Here is a 27,103-nt window from a genome sequence, read left to right as displayed (position 1 = left end):
CAAGCGAGTTTAAAGTAATTACACACAACCTGGTCTGCTTGAAAGTACACTTTTTTTTCCGTCCCCACTCTCTCCCTTTTCGTGAAGTGCCTGGAACAACAAGGGTTGCTGCTGCCACTGCTGCTGTTGCCTCTCCTGCTCCTGCTACTGCTCAGGCGTAGCTACCCACGGCTTCCTGTGTGCGTTTCTGAGCACCGCCTACATCTGGGCACCATAATGACCGGTGTCCTGCCCACCTCCAGCACACACACCACGCTAATGAGGGGGTAATCACATCCCTGGGCCCCTGATGGATCTGGCCGTGTGGGTGGGTCTCCCACTTACAGCAGGAGTCTGATTGCCCTCCCACTATCCGCTTCCTGCTCCGGCGGGGCGAATTAGAAGCCATTCCAGCCAATCAGGGCCGTTGCTGAGGAGAGGGCGGTGAAAAAAAAAACACGAGGGGTCTGGATTTATAAACTCCTAATGCTAATCGACCTCCACTGACCCCCTCATCAAAGAAAGTAACGATAAACTGGGGGATGTAGAGAGTGTGAATAACGATTTTTCAGAGAGTGTCTTTGTTTTATTTTTTTATTCCACACATGCCGTGCTTAGCCTAGCAGACAGCAAAGGTCACGCATCCTGTCTCCTTTTGACAGTTAGGTCACAAGGAAAATGAGGGAAGAGCTGCAGAGTTCAGTCGACTGTAAAGCTGGCACAGACTCAGAGCGACGAGTGAAGTGAAACTTCTTTGGCGCAAAGTCCCCGTCTCGCAGGATTGATCAACATCTTGACAAAATGTATGAATGCTAAAAACAAAAGAAAGCTGTAAGAACAAGAATAAGGAAAACAAATCAACAACAATGACAACAAAACTTGAGAACAAGTGCCGTCTGTCTTTATGACCCCTGAGATGAATCCACACAGCAAGCGCATGTAAAACTCACAAAACGTTCACGATGCAGGCAAAATGTTCAGTTTGATTTCTAACAAAACATACACATACACACAAACAGGCATGCACACACACATACATGCATGCACACACACAAGCCCACACACACACTCACACTCACATCTGAACACACAAACACAGTATCTTTGCATGGAAACAGGTCCCTCTGGCTTTTTGATGTTTACCAGACGGCAATTAAAAACGAGCTCAGCTGAGGATTGGTGCCCCCCACTCATCCGCCCACCTGCCCAGAGCCGAAGTCGTGGTTGATTTTCCAGCTCTGTGACGGTGTCAATCACCAGCCTCTGCTCTGTCTGCCTCCCCGCAGCATCCAGGGCGCTTGATCTTCCCCCATCAAACGAGATGCCTTGACTCCTCCGACTACCGAACACGGCTGGTTTTCCCCCCAAAAAAAATTGTGTCACGGGACATGATACAAATACAACGGCTGTTTTGTGCTGCCCTTGGTGACTTCGGATGGGGCATTGTTATGAAAAGTTCGGTAGAATCTCAGTGCGTACTTTTGTTGGGACAACATGAGCTAAAGATGTAAAAATGTGTAATTGCCCTGTTTAGTCTGATTAATCAGAAGCAGATTTGATAGGTAGAAGTATAATTCTACAAAATCAAATGCACTGAATATTGCTGAAGATATAATAATAATAATAATATTAATATATATCACATTTATATAGATGTTGCGAGTGTGATCCCGTCTCACTCATATCTCTCAAAAGCACAGGTTACAGGCAATGCTCTCTCAATATGGACTTTTAAGGTTGATGACTTAGGAGGTCATTAGTCTTCCATGTTTCTAATCCACTCATCATCCAACGACTGTGATTGGTAACACCACTATCGGCTCTCAGGAGTCAATCAAAAGGCAGTTTGTGTGAGTAGCTGATATTAAAGATGACAAATAACAATGATATCACATAAATACATAGTAAATATGGCTAATGTTGGCCTTGCTCCGAGGATGACCCTAGATTCCAGCGAACTGATTACATTGGCCACAAACGTCCTGTCCAGTTCCAAAAACAAATAACAAAAGTGTCCCTTGTTGACATTAGTATTTCTACGGAAAAAATACAACAACTGAACCCACTGTCAAAAGGGCACTGTCACATTGAAATGTAGCCAGTGCAGTATGAGTGTGCTGATCTGTACGTGTGGATAAAGTGGTGAATAACATCACGTCTAGATCCATCAGAAAATACAGGCAAATCCTGAATGCTAGAATTTGTTTACAATAAAGCTTCTGAATTTGTTTACAATAAAGCTTCATGGTGAGAAACATGTAAAAAGTGATTATTATTATTATTAAAAAATATGTGAGAGAATCCAAAAAGCTCTAGATTACTATGGTTTAATGTAACAAAGCAAGTTACAAATGGGACACAAATGTTAATTATTCTATGTAAAGATATCGGGATGAGTTAAAAGAGGAGGTAAATGACTTAGAGATAAATGAACAACAATGCTGAAAGGTACTGATGAAAAAAAACTTCACGGTGAACAGTGTCAATCAAGAAGGCAAAGCTTCAAAGGTAATATTGATTGATCTGTAGAGTTAGTTTTGGGATCCAGGCGTGTTGTTTGATCTAGGGTATGTGTGTACAGTTGTGTACGGGAATTCCTACATATGACTGTATGTGCAGGTGTGTGGTTGGTGTGTGTGCAGTACATGTATGTGTTTCTGTGTACATGCATGTACTGTATGTATGCGTCTGTGGAGGGGGGCGGGGGGTGGGGGCGCTGTTCAGTAAGTGTGCACTTGTGTTGCACTTGTGTAAATTCCTGTCTGTGTGAGCGGCTCTGTGAGCATGACTGAGTCAGGAAGAGAGAAAAACCCAAAGTGACATGATGTCACCTGCGACACTGACAGATAAGACGAGCCACTTTGCAGTCAAGTTAAACTGAAAAATAACGTAAAACTTTCACTGACTTAAAATATTCCTCTGTGAGCTCATATAGCATATGTGGTGTAGAACCACACAGTGAGCACACACAATCTGTGTTTGTATATTGTTTATACAATACATGTTTATATACTGTACAAGCAATTATGTCATATGTAATAGATTTTCCCTGAGTTGAATGTGAATTTAACAGCAGACACGGTGCAATTAATCCAAAAGAACATAAATGAACTTCTTGAAAGTTGAGCTCTGTCATTTTTACCCTATAATTATGCAAAAGGGCCTGATGTAACAGCCATGCAAGCAGGTGAAGAACTTCATAGAAGAAAAGAAGGGGACATTCTGTACCATCAGAGAAAACCACAAAAGCCTTTCTTCAACTGTCACAAGATTCTTTTTTTTCCAAAACAGTGTCCCTTGTGGCGTAGCTCTGTTCACACTCTACTATTTCAGACAGTTGCAAGTCTCTTTCTCTCATTTGACAGTGAAGGCGAAAGCTTCACAGTCAAGCAAGGTAAAATAAGTAGACCTACAGGCTACTACAAATGGGGCCTCTTCTTTATAGTGTAGCCTATCCGATGAATATGTGAGTCTTTTTAATTAGGCTTCTAATGTCATTTTGACTGTTTATAGACATTAAATAGTTAAAACGACAACAGCAAGTCATGGTCCAGCATGCTCCACAGTAAGCCTATACATCAAAAAGAGGCTGTTTACATCTTCCAGTGGAAAAGTCAGAGGGAGAAAACCCATTTACCCATCCTCAGACTCTGAGAGGCAGAGAGAGCGAGAGAGCGAGAGAGCCATAAATCTTTGAAAACATTTGCATCACGCAGAGGCTGACTCCACACAAGCCTGTGACAGTAGGCCCGGAGCCGTGCGTGGGCGTGCCTGTCAGGAAAAGCCGCTGTCGTCTCAGCATCCCGGAGAAATGAGAAAGCTGCCGCCTGCTGAGCTTACGCCCACCACCAGAATCCCTCTTCCATTTCAAAGGGCGCAAAAGAGAATGTTCATAAAAATGACATTTTCATCTGGCCTCGGCTAAGTTTTGTTTTTGTACATTTTTTTTTTCACCCACTCTCAAGTTTGACTGCCTGTTTCATAATGAAGAGAGAAGAATCCGGTCTGATAATGTACCCATGATGAGATCAAAGGAGTGTCGACTGCAAGGTTACAGATAGACCGGCTATGATTGATTTACCCCAATCCAGATGAACACAGAGGAAACAATGCGGGAGCATCAAGGGGCATAGGCTAATTGTCATTAGTCCCACCAAAAGGCCCAACTGCTTTCATCAAGCACTAATGCACGTTGGGAACTGTTGGAACAAAGAATCAAATAAAAAATTCAACGTCGTGCAGGAATCAATATGCCTATGGTTTCTCATCGTCACTAGTCAGATTACGCCGACAAACACATCCTTGAAAAAATGTCCACACATGCATTAGTTGCATCCTGAGGACATAACATTAAACTTCGCCTCAAATCACTAAATGAATGCAAGTTTTATTATTCTCAATTTAAAAAAACGGCAATCAGATCCTTTGAATATAATACAAATTCAACTGGCTAAATAATCATAATAAAATGTGTATTTAGGTATTTACTTTTGAAAAGGCTTCCGGTTTGAGGGCAAAGACATAACAAGTAGCTAAATTGCAATCGAGGAAATTCAGTCAGTGAGTGGGGAAACTATTATGTGAATGATATTGCCCCGGCATGATCATTTTGTCGTTATCTGCTTGATAGCTGCTTGGCCAATTTATTGGGTTGCCATGGAGCATGAGGTTGAAAACAGGTCCGATCAAAGTTCGGCTTGTTATGTCTTGCAAGTCAACGTCCACCGATTTTGAAAGTACTGTCAGAGAAGCCTGTGAGCTAGTGGAGTGAGCCACTGTAGCTAGTTAGCTTGCTATGTTGTTATCGTACAGATAGTAAGCTTAACCAGCCATCAACATGAAACATGTGGCCTCTTTATTAGTTATTGTTTTATGGGTTTTCATTTGCTGGCCTAGTGTAGAAAGCAGAAATGGATACTCGTATGCAGGTAACCTATTTTGCTTTATTGTATTCACAGGTGCTAGCAAGCTAACATATCTAGAACTAGCTAGCTAACTTTAGGAGCTATCTGTCTATGATAAAACGTCGAAAGCCTACTATCTGTGCAACATAAAACCGACTAGTTACCTTTATAATGTGTTCTAGATCATAGTGTTTGGGCTGAGATTTGTTTCAACAATACATTTCAAGTGATTTCCACTTGCATGTAGTGCAGCAACACTCGATATGAAACGTTCTGATTTACTAACATATTGAATGGTAGTGGTGGCTAAGATTAGCTCACAGCTTAAATTTACAGTTTGGGGAAATGCTGTATCTAGCCTGAGGTTACTTACTTCCACAACTAGCAATTATGCATCTTCAATCAGCTAATGTTAAAACAAGCTAACGTTGATGTTCAAAACGAAACCAAAGTATTGGCTGGGCATGAAGTTCCTTGGCAATAACAACGACCTTTGCATTTTGCAGATTGTACATATTTGAAAGAAAATGAGGATACAACAATGTATGGACGTCGATGTTTTTGTTATAACTCTGGTAGAGGGATAAAATGGAAAGACATCTGGTCCACTTTTCAGGTAAGCGATGCTTCCTCATAAAGCAACAGGTCAAACACAATGTATTTGCCGTTTTATTGTTGGCTTATAAGTTACGTCATGATTAACAACGCCGTATGCCTATGTGCAGCACTCTCTTTTATGGCCGTGTGTGCAGGCAGGGTACGCGATTTACATGTTTTCTATGTATAGAACTGGTGCCATTGACAGGTGCTGCTGTCTTGGCTAGTGTATCAGTTCCAGCCTATGGCGATCTACACAGCAGTATGTTACCACTAAAGTCCCAAAGCGTCTTTTCTTCCAGGTTCGTGTTACGGGCAATGACAACGATGATGTTGTGGCTGTGTACCCGATGGAGACGAGGAATTGTCACGACCCCGACGACCTTCTCATGTTGGCCAAGTGCACCGTGGAGCACTACTGGCCGCCCGCAGTGGAGCGAGGGAAGACCCTGGACATACCGCTGGTGGAGGAGGACGTCTGCTTCATGGTCAAGAGCCCTAGAGCCAGCACAGAGTACACACTCCACGTGTCTGGCAAAAGTGAGCAGTCTCACAGTCACTCCAGAGGCACTCTATAATAAGATAGTAATAGACCTGTGTGATTGTGCTTAACCTTACTGTGTGTGTGTTTTTCTCTCAGGGTTGAATAAAATGCGGTTTGCTCTCTTCATTGGCGGGCTGCTCTTGTTCTGCGTTGCTGGGAGTATTTGCAGGTAAAGTGGAACCATTTTCAGCTCATGTGATAACCCTCCGCATGTCTATGGGTGTCTTCAGTAATGGGTTTGGGCAAATCCCTCTCCTGTCTGAAGCTAACATCTGATTTATTGGATGATTTACATGATCCGTATGCAGCTGAACAAAACATCTACGTAGTGTATACTGAGGTTACATCTTAAACACTGTGGGCCCTAATTTCATTGATGGGCAAAGAAACAAGCAATAAGCCAAGTCCATCGCACATAAACTAAAGCTATCGTGAAGTGTGTGTTGGAGCTTTGCTTTGACTCACCCATGTTTGCGTTTAGGAGCTTGCTCATGGTTTTAAATTAGCAAAATGATAATAATTTCATAAAGGCACCTTTTGCTTTCTCTTCATAGGAGCTCCGTCTTCTATTACACTACTGGAGTTACGTTTGGCATCGTTTCCATTTTATTGCTGCTGCTTTTCGTCATGAAAAACTTCATTCCAAAAGTAAGACGGCTAGAGGCACCTCATGTAGCACTTCCGGGTCAAATACACTCACCAGCGGAGGTCACGTGCAACATTTAAACTCTGTGACTGATCAGCTTGTTGCCACTGCACTTACTTAATGCCTCGTTACCATTGTAATGATAATTGAAGTGCATTTTCCAGTTGAACTTGATAACTCTGCTCTTTTCAACATTTCAACACCAAAAGTATTTCTAGAAGCCTTGTTTTCAGTGTGTATTGTTCCCTTGGGAACGCAGGATCCAGATAAATTTAGCAACAGAGTGGGTGGAGGCTTTTGACTATTAACTCAAACACTCAATGTGAAACTAGTATCCCCCCCACACACACCATTTCCTCCCTCAGCAACCTCGCCCTTCACCCCCACTCCCAACAGATCCTGGTAATAACGACCCCCCTCCCCCAACCGCCTTTACACCCACAGATCTCTCCTGCCTGATGTAGTTACCGTAAAGCTCAGGCCCATTGAGGGTGTGATGTCTTGCTTGATCAGTTCAGCCTAATGGCCCTGGCAGAACATGTTTGACTGCTGTGCCTTTGCATCATGGGAGTTGGGGTGGGGAGGCTAGTCAGGGGGCTTATATATTTAGACAAGCCATGTCTCCTGTCACCGGATTGCTCAGCACCCTACACCTGAGTCACCCATCCAGCTGAGCTGTGTTTCTGAGTGTGTGTGTGTGTCTCTCTCACTCTCTCACACTCTCTCTTCCTCTCTCACTCACACTTACTGTGTGTGTGTCTTGTACAGAGAGGTGTGTTCTTGGCATTTTTTGGTGCCAGCACCGGCGTTTCCTACCTGGGCTTTCAGAAGGTGATGGTAGCGTGGGAGGACATCACGAAGAACTACTGGCGGGAGATGCTGGGTAGGTAACAGCTCGCTTGACATTGTGTACTGCCGCGCGCCGTCGGGCCTTGGTGTCAGTCTAAGTGTAGAGGGCACTAAATCAAACTGAGGCGATACAGATGTCCCACTGTGTGACTGATGGAGAGGTTTATTTTAACTGTTATAGTTTAATGACTCCAGCTTTCACAACCATCCGACCAGTTTTTTCGGTGACATTTTGAGGAAAATCAAATGTGAAACGTTTTAGTTGTTGCTGCTTTAGTGGTGCTCAAATTGCACTGAATTCAAACAGTATTGAGGGAACGTTTACAATCAGGATCACGATAAGAGACACTTTTATCCAAGGTGACTTGCAGTACAATACAAGCATAGTCTTTATTTAATTTGTGTGCTGTGTGTGCTTATCAAGTGTGAGAACCTGTTCCCTTGGTGTTGGCAGCACCTTGCTCTTCCAGTAGAGCTGCAGGACCACTTTAGAAGGGTCCCTGTTCAATTCAATTCAATTCAATTCAATTCAGTTTTATTTATATAGCACCAAAACAGTTAAATTGCCTCAATGCGCTTTACAGAGCCCAGGGCCTGGACCTCCATAGAGCAAGCACAACAGTGTTTCGTGAGTTTGGTGTAATCTAGAGAAATGCTATCCCAGAAGGAATGCTACAATCTCAGGGTTGAGTAAGCGTCTTAGTTCCAGAAACCGAAACAGAGGTTAAGCTGCTTCAGTCCTCTACCAGGCTTTCTTTGTGTGCGTGTATTGTGTGTGTGTGTGTTGTGTATTGTGTTTGAGTGCGTATTGTGCACACAGTAGCCCTTGTAACCGTGCTGCCCTTGTTATTAGTATTATTTAGCCAGAACTACATCAGGCAGCCAGATCTGATCTTCATAATAACCAAATAACCCCCCTTAGACAGCGCTAAAGCTCTGACCTCCTCCCTCATACATCCCTGCTCAGCCAGTCACCCAGTCGTGTCGGTGATAAGGAAGCCAAGTGTTTGGAGTGGTCGAGCGACTGCCTCTTGACTGCTCGATAGGCTGTGCTCGTTCGCCGCCAAATCAATTCCCCCCCCCCCCCCCCCTCGTTTCAGTATGCTCACAGCTCTCGCCTGGCTATGGAAATGAGAGAACCACAGGCATATTAGGATTAAGAGGAGCCGCAAATGCAGCTGGAACATTGATTGCTATGCTTACAACAACAGGGGTAAAAAAGCATGCTCAGGGGATTACAATTTAGATGTGCTGTTTCTCTTTCTCTCTCTCGCTCCCTCTCTTCATCTGTCTCCAAGCTCTCATTTTCTTTCTCTTTGTTTCTATGGATCACTTGCGCTCTCTCTCTCTGTGTGTCTCTCTCTCTCTCTCTCTTTGTCTCTCTCACATCCTTAAATAAACACAGCCTCATGTTCAACCCTAACCTCTTAACCTCTGCCTATAGTGTGGGTGTGCAGCAATTGACATTCTGTCTAAATCCCCCCCCCCCCCATCTCTCCTGTTTCCTCTCCAAGGCTACCTTGCAGTAACGAGCTTCATCAGCTTTGCGCTGTGCTACAAGCGCGGCCCCATCACCTGTGAGCGAACTCTGACCTTGATGTCCTGGTGCGTGCAGAGTGTCGCCCTGACCATGCTGTGGGCGGGCATCTGCTACCCTCCGGCTGCCTACACCCTGGTGGGGGCGCTGATGAGCTTGAGGCTCCTGCCTCTGGTGGGCACCATTCTGGGAGCCCTCTGCAGGTACTCCAGTTTAAATAGATGGTTAGATGCACACACCTGTACATACATGCTTGACTAGATGAAACGATATGATGGTTAGATGCACACACCTATACTGTACATACATGCTTGACTAGATGAAACGATATGATGGTTAAATGCACACACCTATACATACATGGTTGACGAGATGAAATTATATTTCTATAAATAACTGATAGATAGATGTAACAAATTCCAATAGGAAATTGCCTTTTGGTCTTAATTTATTGTGTAGTTAAAGATATGCTTTAGAGCTATGCAGTTTGATAGATGGTCGATCAGTAGATGCATTCAGGAAATTCCAAACGTTCCCTGCTTATTTCCTCCTTTGTAAGAAAGCTCCAGTAAGCCATCATCTATTTTTGTGCGTGTAGGAACTGGTTAGAAACATTTGTATGCATAATTCACTTAGAATTATAATAGGTATTACAATGAGAGTAAGGTAGGGGCTCGCATTAATGTCTGTGTCAAGCAGGGGGCGCTGTCTGCCACCTGCAGCCAGTGCTAATCAGACTCCTGTAGAGCCTCCGATGAGCTTTGCACATTAGTGTTGGTCAGCGCAAATCTCTCTCCAGAAGGAACAAGACCCCCCCCCCCACACACACACACTATTATATTCATATATAGTCATCAGAGCAATAAAAGGAAAGACTGCTCTAATGAAGCTCTGTTTTTCTCCCCGGCTCCAATCCTCCACCCTCAGTGTTATGGCTAGCAGACAGTCTTTCTCCACATGTACTTCTAATTATGACAAGTATGGGAAAAATACAGCATGACTGTTACTTGTACTCATAATGCCCTAACTTTAAGTTCATCACTGAAGCAGAACACTGAACAGAACTGAACGCTGAACTGAATTGTGCACATGGTTCTGACTGGTTCTCTTCCTCTCAGGTTGATTCAGAACCTTCTCTGCTCTTTCCTGGGCCTGTTCCGGCGCCGGCGCCGGCCCGTGACCCGGTTCCTGACAGAGGAGGAGTACCGAGAGCAAGGGGAGGTGCACACCCGTACTTCGCTGGAACAGCTGAGGGAACACTGCCGAAGCCCAGGGTTCCCCGCATGGGACACGGTTCTCAAACTCGGCAACCCACAGAGGTAAGGACTGTGTTTATACGAGATTAAAGGTGCAGTCCGTGATTCTAATCCAATACACTTTTTGTCAAGTTCAGCTCATTGCTCCTCAACAGTCCTCTACCTGTCCGTCCTGTGTGTGCGCTCAAAACAAAAACTGCACTGTTTGTACAAACCCCTGGCTCTGTAACCGGGGAGCAAACAAAATGGCTTGGACCAAGCCATACATTATTCCAGCCAATCAACACATTGCTTCTTCAAGAGCACAGAAAGGAAGAGTGTCATTTTATTGGCTGTTGAGTTCAAATATCAACTATGTACAATATACGTTTCACCAGAATCACGGACTGTGCCTTTTAATTAGAACAACCAGACACTTGTTGAACAGGGGATTGGCGGTGAATCAGGCACTGCTGAACAGTTTGGTGAGTGGCTCATTCACCCAAATACTATTCAGCTTTAGGTACATTCTAGGCACTTAAGTGATCCATATACCTACATTAAATTAAGTAAACAGTTTTTTTCCCCCTGTCTAATGGGGTTCAAAAGGCACACAGCTGGATTGCCTCACTGTGCAGTTTGTATACATGGATAACAGGGGCCACAGAGGTAAACACAACACACACACCCTCACTCTAAAGACAGCCCCATGGTGTATGAGAGGAAAGGGTGACCAGCTGTGATCGTGGTATAGTCTATACTTACGTAAGTAATGGACAGTCCTGGCCATTAAAACGGCAGAAGTATTATCGTGCATCATCTGGTGAGTCAGCGCTCAACTAGGAAAATGGAACAGAACGCATGACTGGTGCTATTCGCCTCTCCCAACCAATCATGCCACTCGGCCTGATCTCCAGCATCCTCTGATAACCTGGGTGATGCGCTGGCCTTGTGTCCCAGAATAGTCGCGTCCACGCCCACCTCTGGCTCAAAGGCTGGAGAAAGCAGCGATGAGCTCTGCAGTTCTGTGCCAACATGGTGTATGCGTAACTTACCATTACCAAGTGTAGACGACCAGTCTAGAGTGAGCCATGTTTACAAGACAAAGAGGGAAGAAGGAAACAACATGCACTTTCTGTCTGACAGTCTTTGTCTGACTGTCTGACTGTCTGTTTGTCTGACTGTCTGTCTGTCTTCCTGGTCATGCAGGTTTGCAGACTTTTTGCGTGGCGGTTCGCATGTGGACGCGGTGGAACAGGAGTCGCACGAGGTGCATTACGGTTTGGGCGGTGCCTACTACGAGAACGTGCTCTTCAATGGCGAGTGCAATCACGGCTGGGGCCTGCACCACGGCAACGGAGACGACCTCAACGGCAACGGCGGCGGCGGTGGCGACATTAGCGAGGATGAGCTGGAGTCATACTCCCGGGCGCCCCCAACACTCAACCCCATTCCCACCCCCAGCCCGACCCTGCTCAGTTTCCCTACTTACACCCCTCCTCCAGCCCCCCCTTCCCAGTTTTGCCCCTACCCTCCCGCCCCAGTCACTTCCCTCTACCCTCCGCTCCCGGAGCCCATGGACGTGGAGGAGGAGGAGGACCTCTTCTGAGCCGCACAGTGCCAGCGGTTTGGACGCTCACATGACCAATTTGGGATCCCTCACTGGCGACTTCCTGCCAAAGCCATGGTCAAAAGTTTTTCGAAATTTCTGGAAAAGTCACTCTGGAGTGCACTGATTTACTGACCGTAGTCTGGTTTTAGGTGAGGCTGGATACAGAGGACTCTATAGTTTCAGTGATATCTGTCAATGTTCTGTGGTTTTGTTTAGTTTTTTTATTCTTGCATTTTTTTTCTTTATAGAATGATTGTTGTTTTCTCTCCTTTTTTAAATTATTTTTCCTCCTTTTATTTAAAACAATGCATTTTCCCACCCACTCCAAACATTTTAAACCCGAACGTGGTTGTAGGGCTGCGTTTGCTCGCCACATCGCAAGAAATTAGCGTGATGACACTGAAAGGATTGTTTACAGCTCTAAGGTGGATCGGATGCATCATTAGCACAATTTCTCGTGTTTTTCGTCTCCTACTCCAAGCGCCTGTGGCAAAGCAGACGAGCAAGACTTCAGTCCTCTGATCGTATAATGAAGCGTGCGGTAGCGGCATGCTGGCGCTCAGTGTCCGGGGAGCTACTGCCCCCTAGTGTCTCTCTGTGTAAATTGCACTCTCAGGGACTGCCACAGCACGAGCGGGTGTATTTTAAACGGTTCTGTTGTGTCAGTGCCTCTTTTGGCAGCTTTTATTTGTACAAATGTGCCACACATTATAATACTGTTTTTAATGTTTTTTTTCTGATGAGTAGCTTGTTTTCATAGCAATATTTCTTATATGACCTTTTATAGCAGATTTTGACATAAACAAATCATTTGACAACCACTTCTTAGTCAGCAGTAGACTATTTCGGAAAATGTTTTCTTTTAATTTTTAAATAAATACAGCCTTATTTTATTGTAGATTTGTATGTCCACTCCCTTTGTCTAATTACATGTAAACAAGCTGATTTTGGAATGAGTCACACTTTAAGAGCAGAATGAACAATAAGGCAGAGTTGGAAATGCACACAAACACATACGTACTACACACGCATACGGGAAAATACGCACAAACACATACATACTACACGCATACAGGAAAATACACTCGCACATAGAAAGCTCTCTAAACAAAGCAAACCAAACAACGTAGAGTCAAACAATGTAGACTGTCCTTGGTTGGAGGTTGTACTATCACATATGGTCTATGCTCCTTGACATACCAACACAATAATGCAGGCTATTGCTGTCATTGGAATGAGAGATAGAATATTCATAAAATTCTAATTGAGTTCACTGTGACGTGAAGGCTAACCAGCGATGGTAAGTGTGAATATTCTAACATACATACGCCTCAGTCACAGGCAGTGAAAGCATATGTTGCAGAGGCTTGAGAATTTTGGCTGCGTACCAGAACTTTCACATACGCAGGTTCGCACTACCCTGTTAGGTGCCTTACGCTAATGTGAATTTTAATGTAGCTTCAAGGCAAATGATGGCACCACAGAGCACTGTATTGCTCCTAGGCATAAGAACCAAAACAGCCTTATTTCAGCCTTATTTTGTAGTAACAGGGCACTAACAATTGAGTTTCTACTACCTAGTCTGTGACTAACGTTAAGCAGAGGGGTTAGTGCCAGCCTTTGCCTAATAGAATGTGCTGAACAAGTGACTGTTCACATTCACCCTGGTCACTTCCTGTGACCTTGTCTGACCTTCCTGTCTCGTTTCATGTGTAACTTCCACCCGAAATGCCAATCATCTGTTTAACCAAAGGCATCGTACACCATACTGGGAGAAAAATAGCCCCTCACACAATTAGACAAATAAGTGAAGACCCACACACTGTTCTATTGTACTCACCTTTGGTTAGCAGCCCTGTCACACATTCCACAAAGTTTGTCTGAGTGCTAATCTACTTCAGTCAGAGGTCTTTTGTGCAGTAGTGCAGGCACATATTAAGTAATCAGAGGCCCCTAAGTAAAGATGGTTACAACAGCAGTAAGGCAAACGGTCTAGCGGCAGTACAAGGCAGAAGACGACAACAGGAAGACAGCTACAGTGTAAGACTAATGTAAACACGTATATATGAGACGTATGAATCTTGCACTTATTTCTTTTCAGTTATTACTTCTCCCTTTAGGTCCAAAAGTATATCATTCCTTTAGGGATAATCGTTCCGTTCTCCAGAGATACAGAAGTTAGATTTTAGCGAGTCCTCCTGCTACTGATTGCCAGGGGAACTTCGAGGTGTTCTGTGACATTCATCTGGAGCTGTGGGTAAGGATTTGGGGTGCTCTATGTGCAGTCTGTCTTCTGTGTTGGGGTCTGGGGGCTCTTCTTGGGGCTCGGAAGGGCCTTTGAGCGCCCTGCTGTCCGCGGTGGGGGGCGTCTTGACCGGGCGCTCAGACGTGGAGGGTCTCTCTGAACTGGACTCGCGTTCCATGTGGGGTTCGTATGGGGTGTCTTCAGTCGAAGTAGCAGACGAGGCCAATTCATTTCTGTCCTGTGAGCACAGAGCAGCAGAGAACCATGTTAGGCCATTCAGATGAGGAGTATGCAAAACGCTCCTTCAGAACATCAGTGTTGTGGTCATGGAGTTGACCTCTGTGGTGGTGTATATATTAAAACACTGAATGGTGGTGCTATATGAAGTATACACAAAATAGGCTAGGCATAATTTACCATAATGTACCAAAATGTACATATAGGTACACTTCCAGTGCATGACTCCACATGTCTATTTACATTTACTTGTTTTGTAATAAATGTGTGTGTGTGTGCATATATGTTTGCCTCAAACAATGTTTGCACTGGTTTCTTAGTTTCACATTCTAAACCAAACAGCCCTACTAGGAGCAGAAGCCTCATAAGTGCAGGCAAAAGGAAGGGGCCACATGCAGTGTCTACCTCTCAGTCTATCTGCATGAATGCTGCTTCATTGTGTATGCAAATGTGATTCTGAAGTGGCAGTTGCATTATCCTCAGCGTCATGCTTTAAGTGTGGGGTGTTTATAGTTTCCAAGCAAGTAAGTATTGGTGATAGACATTTCGATTTTATTTCATTAATTTTGTATCCCACGTCCACTGAAACACTGTAGTCAACAGATAATCTGATGGCACTTCAAATAAAGCACAGACAAAAGCTGATGGATACATTAAATCATATTTGTTTGTCAGATTTTCACTACTATGCAAAATAAATAAATAAATAAATCAAACAGTGAAAAATAATCTGCCTAAACACAAGATAGCACATCACAATTAGGCAACACAAATTATATAATAATACCATCTTTAATCTTTAAGGCAGTCTCTTTTGTTCACAGTCCTGAGTGACAAATCAATGGCCATAAATGCAGTGAGACATTTATGTACAGGTTTCTATGCACACGTGTATGTATTATATACATACATTCACAGATGCAGTCTCACCTTTATCCTGAGGTCATTGAAAGCATGAAATAAAGACATGTTTTATTTTCATAGTTTCATTCAAGCATTTCAAGCATGCGTGTTACTGCTGTAACTCTGAGAGAGAGAGAGAAACGATCAAAAAGAAACTTTGACATTAACTTATGAGCTGTTCAACAGAAAATATCTTAACTTAATATGCTCTTAATGATTTGTAGTAAGAATTCAGAAAAGCTGAAGAAAAGGAAAATAACCCGAAACAAGCACTTTTGACTAGGCTGGCACACATAGGCTGGCACAGACTGGCAAACATGGGCATAACACAGACCAGCAAACATGGGCATAACATAGACTGGCAAACATGAGCATAACATAGACTGGCAAACATGAGCATAACATAGACTGGCAAACATGAGCATGGCACAGACTGGCACACATAGGCTGGCAGAGACTGGCAAACATGGGCATGGCACAGACTGGCAAACATGAGCATGGCACAGACTGGCAAATATGAGCATGGCACAGACTGCACCAATTCAAATGTGGATCACCACCTCCAGCCCCACCACGCCACCACCACGGCCACCTTCAAGCATCACGTGGGGTACCAGCGTACCTGCTGCTGCTGAAGCTGCTGTGGCTGGTCTGCCAACGGCCGTTTCTCCTGGGCCACCATCTCCTTCAGCTGGTAGATGGCAAAGGCCAGCGTGACCCAGGGTGAGGTGGACACCACCCAGGCGGGCTTTCCCACGTCCTCCTGCTCCTCCTGGTGTTTCGTCTTCTTGGCCGGAGTCTTGGGTTCTGACACAGGACATAGCTCAGAGCTGGTCTGGTTTGGTATCAGGTCTATGGTGGCGATCGGAACTGGACTGGAAGGAACCGGAATGTTCTCGGCCAAAATGTGATCTTCTTCTGGGAATGACGAGATAGAGACAGACCGTGAGAGACAGATAGACAGACAGAAACAGAACGAGAGTGGGGAGGGAGCGACAGACAGACAGACAAAGATGGTGGAGGAAGGGAGAGAGAGAGAGAGAGAGAGAGAGAGAGAGAAGGTGGGTGGTTGTGGGGGAGTGAAATAAACAAACACAGCCATATTTATCATTCCAGCTGTCTCCACCTCAGGTGTTTATAGAAACTGGGCTGTCTCAGAGAGTGGTTATATAACATGAAACATGACATGGAGGGGGAGACATTCTCCACTAATGACCTACAGTGGGAGAGAGATGGAGGGAGAGAAGGGGGAGGGGAAATGGAGAGAGGGAGAGACGGGAGGGAGAGAAAGAAAGATGGAGAGATGGCAGGAGAGAAAGAGAGGGGAGATGGGTGAAGAGAGTAAGAGAGAAGGAGGGATGGAGAGATGGAGGGAGAAAAAGAGAGGGGTGAAGGGAATCAGGTACTTACTCTTGTCCTCATTCTGTCCAGTGAGGCACTGAATTAGGGAGAAGAGGAGGAGGATGACGAGGGAGGCCATTCCAATCCCTCGGAATGTTTCTGCTGCTCCTACGCAGAGAAAGCAAAACAACGAAAAACAGGAACTTCAGCTTGAAAACGTACCTTATTTAAACCCAGCATGAGACTGTTCAAACTTAACCTGCAATCACCATGGCACAAACAGAAACTGGAAGCATAAATGTACATTATGAGTATGGACAACAAAAACGGGTACAATAAACTTGTTCTCCCACCACTATTATACTATATTCAAAGACAATCACAGCACATAACATTGAATACAACACTAGGATTCATCTGTGGTCATATTCATATCTTTTCAAGTGAGGGCTTATGTCTGCAAATGCACAAAGCCAAACTCAATTTCCATCTGAGAGGTGGCCAGCAGATCCCGTAACCCATCGTGGAAGGACCTGTGTTTGTGTACTGGCGATTGACATCACTGTACTTCCAACCAAAACAAATATCAACCATTGCCTTCAACAAAGATGACCCATCCCTCAAAAAGAAAGACCTTTTCATTTGTTTTGTGTAGCCTGACAATGGTCTGCTCAGGGCTAGTCAAGGTTGGGCATGTATTTTCAAAGGTATAATACCTTGTACCTGTAAAAGGTATGAGGTACAATGATATGGATGCAGTGGTGTTTGTCAATGTCTTCCTAGTTGTGCACCAGCTGTTCTCAAAACACATACTAGCGTTTCAATGGGAATGGGCACATAGCTGTCACCATTTTAACTGTCAATTTATTGTTTATTGTTTGATTTAAAATAAAAATATTTGGATATTGTTTGATTTAAAATTAAAATGATTGCTGTAGAATAGACTTCATTGATTGCAATTACTACCAAATTTAGTGGGTGTGGGGGCAGGGATACATTTTGTGATATGAAAAGGCAGGTGCTATCAACTTTGGAACTACATTTGAACATTTGGAAGTTTTCCATTGAACAGAGAAAAATCCATTTTTTTTAGCATTGCCATGGTTTGTGGCTGTGGGTTCAGGGAACTAACCGAAGTAGTTGACAAAGACTCCCCCGATCACGGCCCCACAGCCGCGGCCGAGGCCCAGGTGCAGGCCCTGCAGGATCCCCTGGGCGGAGGTACGCAGGGCAGGCGGCACGGCACCACTCAGGTAGGAGATACAGGCCGCCCACACGGAGGCATGCGTCATACCTGTGGGGGGACAGTATCCAGGGAGATAAACACACATGCACATAGAAACACACACACACACACACACACACACACAATATTAATATATTCATACATCAAACACATTACTAATATTAAATTCTGTAGCAGAAATTGGGTTCCATTTATGACGGTTGATTTCCAATGTAACTGAAGGTGCAGGTGGCAGTGCATGATGTCTGGGCTGAAGCGCTCATGAGTCGTAACACTAAAGGAACTCAAGTGCAATGGAAGATCACAGATAGCTGCCCTCCCTGCGGTCACAAGCCTGTAAGGGGAAGTGACTGAACACTATCCAATGAGCCCAACACCCTGTAGGGTATGATGCAAGAACTAGATTAGCCATGTTTACTCTAAATATGACCCTGAGAATGACAACAACAGCCCGCTCCCTCAGTATCCAGTAGGACTTGGTCACATATTGAAGGGGTCTTTTAAATCCACATTGTACGCTCCTACCATCCTCTGCTACAGAGCTACTGGTTGTGTACATTTAAAGGAAGAAGACTTCTTTTTATTATTCAATAGAAACATAAAAATGCAATATTGTACAATAAAAAAACGAGTGTTCCTCCTCCAACTCGTTTCCCCACTGACCCAGTTGCCTGTTAATAACTGAACTTGGAACGACTCACGTCCTTACATGAACTCATGAACTCATGGCGAGTGACCAGCTGTTTTTTTTTTTTTTTTTTTCACGGCAATCCAAACACTTCCTCCTACGTAAAGTCAACAGAAAAAGCCTTCCTGCTGACTGGCTGCCCGCTCACCTTGAAGGACCTCCATGGGTAGAACGATCCAGGCGTTCTCCAGGTATGAGATATACAGGTAGCGAGCGGTGTTACAGGCCAGTCCAATGTAAAGCACCCTAAGGGGAGAAGAGGGAGTATCGGGAAATAGATTTTGAATAGTTTTAAAAAGGATTTTGACCAACAACGGCCCATGTTCAAATAATATTATTTTAATTAATAAGAGCAACACTAAACCTTTTGGTTGGATCATAAATAACCACGAGGCCTGTCTTGTGTGTCCTCCATGGTTAAATGCTTTGTCTAGTGTATTTTTTTTATTGGAGTGTGTCTCCTTAAGACTTGCTGGACTCATTGTTGCAGTGATGTCAGCCTCTATTCTTGCGCACACAGTGACTCATTTTCTCCCTTTGGGAGTGTCTGAGTGTCTGTGAGGAATAAGGCCATTTTAAGAGACCTGTGGGGTATGTGTGTGTCCACTCCAGTCTCTCACAGGGGGACACAGACACCTGTCCCTCACTCTACACAAAAACAGATCTAAGAGCTCTGCACAGTCTATTCATCATTCACATCCTTCCATCAGGTTATTTCACAACGGGGAAAGTATATTGAAAGGCATATCTTTTTCAATGGCAGAATTCCCTTGGGACTGAAACAGGACCTTTATTAGCCTGTTAGCACAATGCCCAGATGAGGGGCAACCAGCTGTGAGCTATGCCATGTGACGTAATGAGTCCGCAAATGGAGCAACATCAAATTATTTCTAACATTTTATTGACTTATTTAAATCCTTGTGGTTGTACAGATACAAATACAGAGTGAGCAGGCCATACTTGCATACTTAACATGCATCATTTCATTGTTTAACTAGATTTCATTATATTATTCTCATGGGTTAATGACTTTATATATGGTTAGACAAAATGCCTTCATGTTAAAATACCCTAATGTCGAAATTATTTCCTGACATTGTACCCATTTAAATTCATACAGTTCACATTTGCAGTTGATGATCTACCATCTACAGCCCAGTGGCAGCATAGAAAATTAACCATGGCCGCTGAACCTGCTTCATGGTCCAGTTATGGTCCAATATACCAGATTAGCAGTCCACCTCTGCTCAACGACAACTCTTTAAATGTAATCATTTTTTAAGGAAACCGCAAAGACGTCCATGAAACACAGGTAGACGAAGTGAATAACCCCAAGCAAAAAATGTAATAATATTAGGAAACTTCAGATATGATCAGACGATTTGTTTCGGTGTCTACCTTGATTAATTCCCTTTTTTGCGCTCCCAAGTTCAAGGTAAACCAGGTGACCAGCAAGCAGGACAAGGAGAGGGTGTGAGACGGTGAGAAGTGAATGACGGCAAAGGAAATGTATCATCACCCAATAATTAAACTGTTTTCTAAATTGTATATACAGAACATATAGGCTAATACGACTGATTAGATTTTGAGAGGACTTACAGGAAATGTACACTGAGCACCTGAGGAGGCTTTCCATGGCCTTCTACATCATACAGACATACTATAGGCTACCTATATTTTAATGTCGATTCTTGCAAGACACTATCACTATTACAAAGACAGCTTTATGTGGTTGTTGCATCTAATTCAAGCAACACCAATGAACTTGGACATATTTAATGAAAAGTTCATATATTTTACGGAATTATCCCATTTCTAGATAGAGAAATTGTGCTCCTTCTCATTTAATTGCCACTATACAGAGAAGTGATACAATGATACGAATGCTATTCTCCATCCAATCCTGATCCCAGTGTTTTATCTCCACACAGTACTATCAACATCAGCTATCAGTCAGATATCATCAGCTGTGCAGTCAAACACCAGGAGGCTGAGCAATGGCCTTGACCCGCAGAGATAAGTCTTAACACTAGCCGAGACATATGAGATACCCATGCAAAAATCTCCAACTCCTCTGCCCTGTCGCTACACAGCTTCTGTCTGGCTGTGTCATCCTGGTGAGCCCCACTCTCCTTCAGCTCAGCCAGCTTGTTCTCTGCTTTCCGATTGATCCACAGAGGGCCGGGCGCGCATGGGATCGATGTCGGAAAGCCTAGACAAAAGCATCTGGCCATGCTAATGGGCGACGAGATTAAGTTACAGGGTCGCTGGTCCTGCTTTCCCTGCACATGGGCGAAAACAGGCCACCGAAGTAGGCATTCGAGGGAGAGGGAGACAGAGAGAGAAACACAAAGAGAGAGAGAGAGAGAGAGAGAGAGACAGAGAGAGAGAGAGAGAGGGAGAGAAAGAACTGTAGCTCGTATTCTCCCCTATCTGTCTCTTTGCCTTTTTCTGTCCCACTCGCTTTTCCTTGCAGAGGCGACTTTCTTTCACACAATTGTGGCTTTGTTTAGCTAAATAAAAAACCTGCAATGCCCGAGAACACTCTTTCTTTCTAACCCGCAAACTAGCACCACGAAATGTCATTTTTTTTTTCAGTTTAACACAAAACCATTCGCGTTTGTATACATAGTGTGTGTGTGTGTGTGTGCATATTGACTTCTATATCAACTCATTATAAAAGCAAACGGTAGTAAAAATGGGGATGTTTGTTCATTCATCACGATGAATAAATGGTCGCTGGGGGAAGGGATGACCGTTGAACAAAGCCGACAGTTTTACTATCTGGTCTGGTGCCACAACATCCCGTGTCTCCGTGTCTTTCGTCTCGTTTAGACTGGGGAATAATCTCAGTTAAAACAACAAAACTACCCATGCGATACGAGGGGGGAGCGAGAGCCAGAATGACTCCGTGCACTACAATATTTTTCAACTGTGATATTCTGATGTTCTTCTCGACACTGTTAAATGAAAGAACTGAGAGATTTCTGACCATATTGAAATGGGTGACTGTCTATAAATGTACTCCAAGCAGCCAAACAGTGGTGCCCACCTTTGTGTAGTAGCAGTTCATGCTCAGATGAATGACTGCCAAGACGAGAGCGGCAGAGAGACATGACCTATTTCACGAGCAATGCAGGTTGCAAGTCAACAGATTTTGGCACAACCCTTGTTCCATCAGCCAGTCATTTATCTTAGCCAGTCGTAGAGGCGGGTAATTTGCCAAATTTTACAGATACTTGAGAAATACCATCTGAAAGGATTTTTTTCCCCCTCTTCCTTTTTGCAAAAGGTATCTACCCCACTCCTCAACGCTGTTTCACTAATGCTTACCGACATCTGTTTTTCCAAACGGGATGTTCCCCGTCATCTGCTGGACACCACCCTTGAGTTTGCACACTGTGTGGCCATGCAGTGCCCACTTAGCGATTAAAGTCAACAACCTGTTGGCACCGGGCTCCCTCCCTGTGTGCCAGGTCTGCACCACAAAAACCCGTCGACCTTTGGACGCACTCCTCGCCATCCCTGGTATTAATACAGCCACCATGGATTGCAAAATGGCCAATTAAAAGCTGTTTGTTCAAACCCATTTTTAAACATTGTATTTGCATCCGCCCAGAGACGGATGCATACCATTGTTCGTCAAGGTCTGAGGACCAAGCGTTAATCTACCACGTCTCCAGTTGAAACAGAGTGCCATGACATTGCCATATGGATGAGAACTTTTTTAAGTGACGTCATGTCCTTAAGCCCTCTAATAATAACGAATCTAAAAGCTCAGCAGACCGAACAACACAGCGCGCACACAAGTCATCTTAAATCAAAAGCCACGGCCCAGGCACCCCTGTGTGGCACCAGGCTGTTTTCCTGAATGATGATGGCTTTTAGAAGAAAGCTGAATAAACCAAGGCCAGAGATAAACATGCTAGGAGCTCAGCTGGGTATTTTGTTCCACCCAGCCTCCCTCTACAGGCTACTGTGAAGTTCAAGATGGTAGAATATCTGTAACTGCAAATGTGAACTGTATGAACAGAGTTGGGACCAATGTCAGGAAATTATTTCAACATTAGGGCATTTTAACATTAAGGAATGTTTTCTAACCTTATATAAAGTCATTAACCCATGAGAACAATATCATTAAATCTAGTTAAACAATGAAATATTTTTTTTTTTTAATATATCAAAGTCAATTCTTCCTTTTCACCGTCGTGCCAATGGCACTGCAAAACCAAGTCGCAGTAAGAAGGTTCACATTAGGACAACAAAATATCAAGATGGTGTTACTGGTGCACTGATGCAACTAACTTCCTGTCATTATCAAATACAATGAGAAGCAGCTCTACATGAAAGATCAAGATAAGGTCATGTCGGTTCTCTCTACGTTCTCACAGTTTTCAAAATGTAATAGAACAGAATGTGTGAGAACAGAATAGAAGTCTGAATATCTTAATCATGAAATCATGCATTCACATTTCTCTTCGTCTTCTGGAACTGAACTGCACTGCAGTGTTTAATGCCCTGCAATTGAGCATCCCAGGGACGTGTGTGTGTGTGTGTGTGTGTGTGGGGGGGGGGTTAATAGACCCACTAACCTGATGTGGCCCACTAGCTCAATCAGCTTGTGACTGGTGAAATAAGCAGCCAGCTCTGACGCATGGCTGAGTATCGAGCAAATGCCGAACAGAGTGGTGGTTCCCTTCAGGTCCTCCAGGTGCCAGTACAGAAAGCTGAACACGAACCCGTAGCCGAAGCCCATGAACCACGCCACAAACAGCACCGAGCCATACTGGATGCCGCAGAGCAGCCGTAGGAGCTCTTTAATGGGGAGAGGTTGGTGAGCGGCCTTAGGGCACACAGGGGCCTCCTCGGAACTGGCCTCGGGACTTGGAATGTTCTGAACGACGTGTGGAATCTCGACCTCATTCCCCTTCTCCTCCTCCCCTTCCCCGGGCCGGTAGTCCCTGTTGTCGAAGTAGAACTGCGTGGCCACCACGAGAGCCAAGGTCATGAGCACGCCGAAGACGATGAAGGCGATCTGGTAGTTCTTGTAGTCGGGCAGTACGCAGCCAGAACCCTTGATTACGAGGGTGATGGGAGTGTGGTCGATCCAGATGCCCACTGAGAGCATAGCCAGGCCCCAGCCGAGCGAGCCCCACATTCTCTGGAGCCCGTAGTGGTTACGGTGCTTCCCCAGGTACTGCAGCGTGACCGTATCCACAATGGTCACCGCTGGGGCACTGAAAAACTCCCCAATGATGATAACCAACAGGATCAGAAGGAAGATGGTCTCAACCTGGTCATGGTTGAAGACAATTTTATGGTCCTTCGGCTTGGCTGTGGTGGTGGTGATGGCGGTTGTTTTTACAGCTTTGGAAGTAGTGGTAGTTGTTGTGGTAGTTGTTGTGGTGGTTGTGGTAGTAGTAGTACTGGTTATGTTGGGTATTACGGCTTCATTAATAGGTATGGGGGTTGTTAAACCACGAGACCCAGTTGAGTGGTCTGAATTATTGACATCCACACTCCTAATGTATCTTTCCTGGACCCTGTAAGCAGGTTCCATATCCCGCATTAGTGAGAGCCTGGGAGGAAGGCTTTCAAATATGTATCTACGATTCCTGGTACGATTTCCTGCAGGGAGGGGGTGACTAGTGTTCACAATAGGGTCTTTCACCACACAGCTCATGGCTGCTGGCTTGATAAAACCGATGCCACAGTTGAAGATCACCCAGCAGAAGACGGAGAAGACCAACACAGTCTTGCCTTTCTTGAACCGGTCGGCCATTAGGCCCCAGAACGGAGCGCTGCAAAACTCGATGAAGTAGCGGATCCCGACCAGCAGGCCGCCCTGGCTGGGGCTCATGCCCAGCTGCTTGTAGTACACGGCAAGGAGGGGATGGAGAGAACCGTAGGCTGCGTAGAAGAAGAAATAGAAGACCTTGGAGACCAGGAGGTGATTGTCTATGTGTAAGCAGCCTCTCTCCAGGCAGTCCATGCTTTGGCCCGACTGGGAGGCCGAGACACTGGAGGGGGTGTCGGAGGGAGTCGGCCCAGAGAGGGAAGTGTCGGACGCCTGCTCCATGGATAAGGTGTTGAAAGGCTCGGAGAGGACATACTTTCTCTTCTGATCCTCTTCATCGTCATTCAAGATGGCTACACGGTCACTCTCCATCTCTACAATAGAAAACACAGCTGTTGAAGACAGTTGTAGTGTCTTTCATAAATCATGATATTCTGAATAACAAATGGATATAGAAAGTTCATAGAACATCAGGTGTAGTTTGATAAGTGTATAATTACTTTAACAGAACCTGGATTGTCATTCATTTTATTTTTCATAGAATAAAGAGGAAAGACAACATCTTATTATAACACCATAAGAAACGGCATCCGGTCCTGTACTAGTTTCAGTCCTCATAAATGTACGTCACATGTATTAGAGGTAAGAATATGACAAGCCATAATTCTTAATCAGATGATTAAGAGTTTCACATGTAAAAGGAAACTCTGAAACGAACGTTGGGGCACTGGACATGCAAATAGCTTTCTTTCACTTGTCTGAACTCATCTCATCTTCGTAAGATTTCGGTATAGCCTCGGGCTAATGATATTGAAAAGAATGTCAGCGAGCTAGTGAACAATCGTTTCCATAAACCTACAACTACATTTGGCGAATTTAGAAAAAAATACACGAATAACTGTTTTAACATGACCGTGCACTTTAAAATGACGACGTTTGTGCCAACCCTTCGCGCATGCACCAGGCTTAATCTAGGAAAGAATGACTTTATACCATGAATAAACGCGAATAAAAGCGAAAAACGAGTAACTACTTACCCGAATATGTGTATCAAAGTTTAAGTCTTTACAGCCTCGTTTCATCAGATAATATACCCTGATCTATCCAAACATATCCAAACAGCATCATTTGGAGAAGCACTCTCCCCTGGTGCTCATCCGTTCCATCAGAAATCAACAAGGACAACAATTGGGAGGAATCTGAAGGACCTCGGGCGTATGGTCGATTCCACTTCACATACTTCAAGGCATGCAATAGACAGTCTGTCTGGGCGAAACGCTTGCTAGAGTTGACGTCAATTCTCACCTGCCAACCATTTGCAGTTTGAGGGGATGGGATGGGCTTGGGATGCAGCTATCTCGTTCGTCAAAGGCGACTGCTCCGATTTTGACCTGTGGGTGACTTTTCCCCCCCTACTGAAATATAGTAGTAAGCTATACCATGAACTTTATCATTAATATAAACTCTTGATAGATGTATCTATTTTTTCCACCAATTGTATCAAATAGAAACGTAAAAGTCACCGATAACTCGTATAAAATTGTCATATGACAAGCTGCCCATTTCAAGGACATTAACACTGCATTCCACCAACGAGTGCTGTGGAACACATGGTATCTGTTACATTGACGTTCACATAGTTCATATCTGAAAAACCTGAATGGACCAAACACGAGAAAAAGTTGATGAACCAAAACTGAAATGTATTTCCCTATCAGTGACCCTTTCACATTAGGCTCAAATAAAGACAGTTAAGTGGGCCTGCCCTTTTAGAACACTGAGCTCTCTCTCCCTCTAAATAAATAATGCTTTGGGCCATGTGGGCTTGGCTTTTTGGAAACCAACATAAACATATAGGGCTATCTGTCTTAAGTATACTACAGATACAGTATTTTTGTGAACAAAAGAAAATCCAAAAGACAACTTGACATTACAGTGGTATTTAAAAAAGATATTGGCTTACATATGTTATTTTTATGCACAGACGTTTTAAAATGTACCAACAAGACGACTGTGGTATGCAAACTGCAATAATGAAATTGATATAGAAAGCGTCAATATGGCCTGTGCCTGTCCTCTTAAGACAATTGTCTGATAAATTATAGGCTACAAGAATGTTTTGCATTAGACTCATGATATGTGGAGTGAAACCAAAGGTTATTCAGCCCTGTGACTTGCCGCCATCTAGTGGTGAAAGTAGGAAGAGGCAATGTTCAAGCACATGAAATATGAGATGTGCTGTAGCTCTGTGGACGCAAACCAGGCTCCAGGCTGTAAAATCCACCCAAGTGATTAGCATGGACTTAGGCACGATAAGACAATAAATGTGAAATACAATAAGGCAGTAAAGAGAGGTAGGCTACGTGTTATCAGTGCCATCACAGGTGTAAAAGAGTCATAGCTCAACAAAATATGCCTCTTTATGGCCTATATTATACCCCTAACGACCATGTCCTTCTCTCCTGTACTTAGTTTGGCTTGTGCAAAACGAGTAAGTCAGCCTACCCCGTGAAAATGGGGATAATAGCATATATTTACTTCTAGGGCTTGCTCATTTAGCCAACACTTTTGTAGAAAATTACCTGGGAACTAAGTTACACGATGGGCGTCTAAATAGATAGAGGTTATGTGCAACAGTGTTCATAGGGAAGGCGAATGCAGTTCAGAATTTCGATCCATTCCAGATTTTCCAAAGCGTTGAGCTCAAACAAACCCGGAACCAGAGGAATCCGTTTCTGGATTT

At 44.2% G+C, this 27,103-nt stretch overlaps 2 protein-coding genes across 7 annotated transcripts; one reads left to right on the top strand and one right to left on the bottom strand.

Annotated features, from left to right (window-relative positions):
• Positions 1 to 4,518: 4,518 nt before the first annotated feature.
• On the top strand, positions 4,519 to 12,138 carry nemp2 (nuclear envelope integral membrane protein 2). The gene is made up of 9 exons (XM_031583450.2): positions 4,519 to 4,907; positions 5,390 to 5,499; positions 5,783 to 6,020; positions 6,121 to 6,193; positions 6,579 to 6,672; positions 7,439 to 7,553; positions 9,034 to 9,259; positions 10,175 to 10,375; positions 11,501 to 12,138. The coding sequence occupies exons 1-9, from the start codon at positions 4,817 to 4,819 to the stop codon at positions 11,898 to 11,900; spliced, it is 1,548 nt and encodes a 515-aa protein (XP_031439310.1). The 5' UTR covers positions 4,519 to 4,816; the 3' UTR covers positions 11,901 to 12,138.
• A 608-nt stretch (positions 12,139 to 12,746) lies between these two features.
• On the bottom strand, positions 12,747 to 25,783 carry mfsd6b (major facilitator superfamily domain containing 6b). Of its 6 annotated transcripts, XM_031583449.2 has the most exons (8): positions 25,398 to 25,658; positions 23,156 to 24,734; positions 18,712 to 18,809; positions 17,762 to 17,923; positions 16,699 to 16,797; positions 15,911 to 16,206; positions 15,316 to 15,322; positions 14,303 to 14,386 (listed from the first exon to the last, which is right to left on the bottom strand). In XM_031583449.2, exons 2-8 carry the CDS (start codon positions 24,730 to 24,732, stop codon positions 14,376 to 14,378), a joined length of 2,250 nt encoding a protein of 749 aa, XP_031439309.1. In that variant the 5' UTR covers positions 24,733 to 24,734; positions 25,398 to 25,658; the 3' UTR covers positions 14,303 to 14,375. The 6 variants fall into 6 exon arrangements, with proteins under 6 accessions (XP_012697758.2, XP_031439306.1, XP_031439305.1 ...); XM_012842304.3 differs by lacking the exons at positions 15,316 to 15,322; positions 25,398 to 25,658 and adding an exon at positions 25,666 to 25,783 and having other exon boundaries at positions 12,747 to 14,386; XM_031583446.2 differs by lacking the exon at positions 15,316 to 15,322 and having other exon boundaries at positions 12,747 to 14,386; positions 23,156 to 24,752.
• Between the last annotated feature and the right edge of the window lie 1,320 nt (positions 25,784 to 27,103).

The sequence above is a fragment of the Clupea harengus genome, chromosome 2, assembly GCF_900700415.2.
Source record: "Clupea harengus chromosome 2, Ch_v2.0.2, whole genome shotgun sequence".
Lineage (NCBI taxonomy): Eukaryota > Metazoa > Chordata > Actinopteri > Clupeiformes > Clupeidae > Clupea > Clupea harengus.
The sequence above is the reverse complement of the archived record's forward strand: the minus strand, read 5'-3'. Positions and strand labels throughout refer to the sequence as shown.

Excerpts from the sequence above, each read along its gene's own strand:
- nemp2 (XM_031583450.2), top strand. The coding sequence starts at position 4,817 with ATGAAACATGTGGCCTCTTTATTAGTTATTGTTTTATGGGTTTTCATT. Across the intron at positions 4,908-5,389 it reads AAATGGATACTCGTATGCAG|ATTGTACATATTTGAAAGAA; the intron begins GTAACCTATTTT and ends TGCATTTTGCAG. Across the intron at positions 9,260-10,174 it reads ATTCTGGGAGCCCTCTGCAG|GTTGATTCAGAACCTTCTCT; the intron begins GTACTCCAGTTT and ends TCTTCCTCTCAG.
- mfsd6b (XM_012842304.3), bottom strand. The coding sequence starts at position 24,732 with ATGGAGAGTGACCGTGTAGCCATCTTGAATGACGATGAAGAGGATCAG. Across the intron at positions 17,924-18,711 it reads ACCCATGGAGGTCCTTCAAG|GTATGACGCATGCCTCCGTG; the intron begins GTGAGCGGGCAG and ends GTCCCCCCACAG. Across the intron at positions 16,798-17,761 it reads AGTCTTTGTCAACTACTTCG|GAGCAGCAGAAACATTCCGA; the intron begins GTTAGTTCCCTG and ends TTCTCTGCGTAG.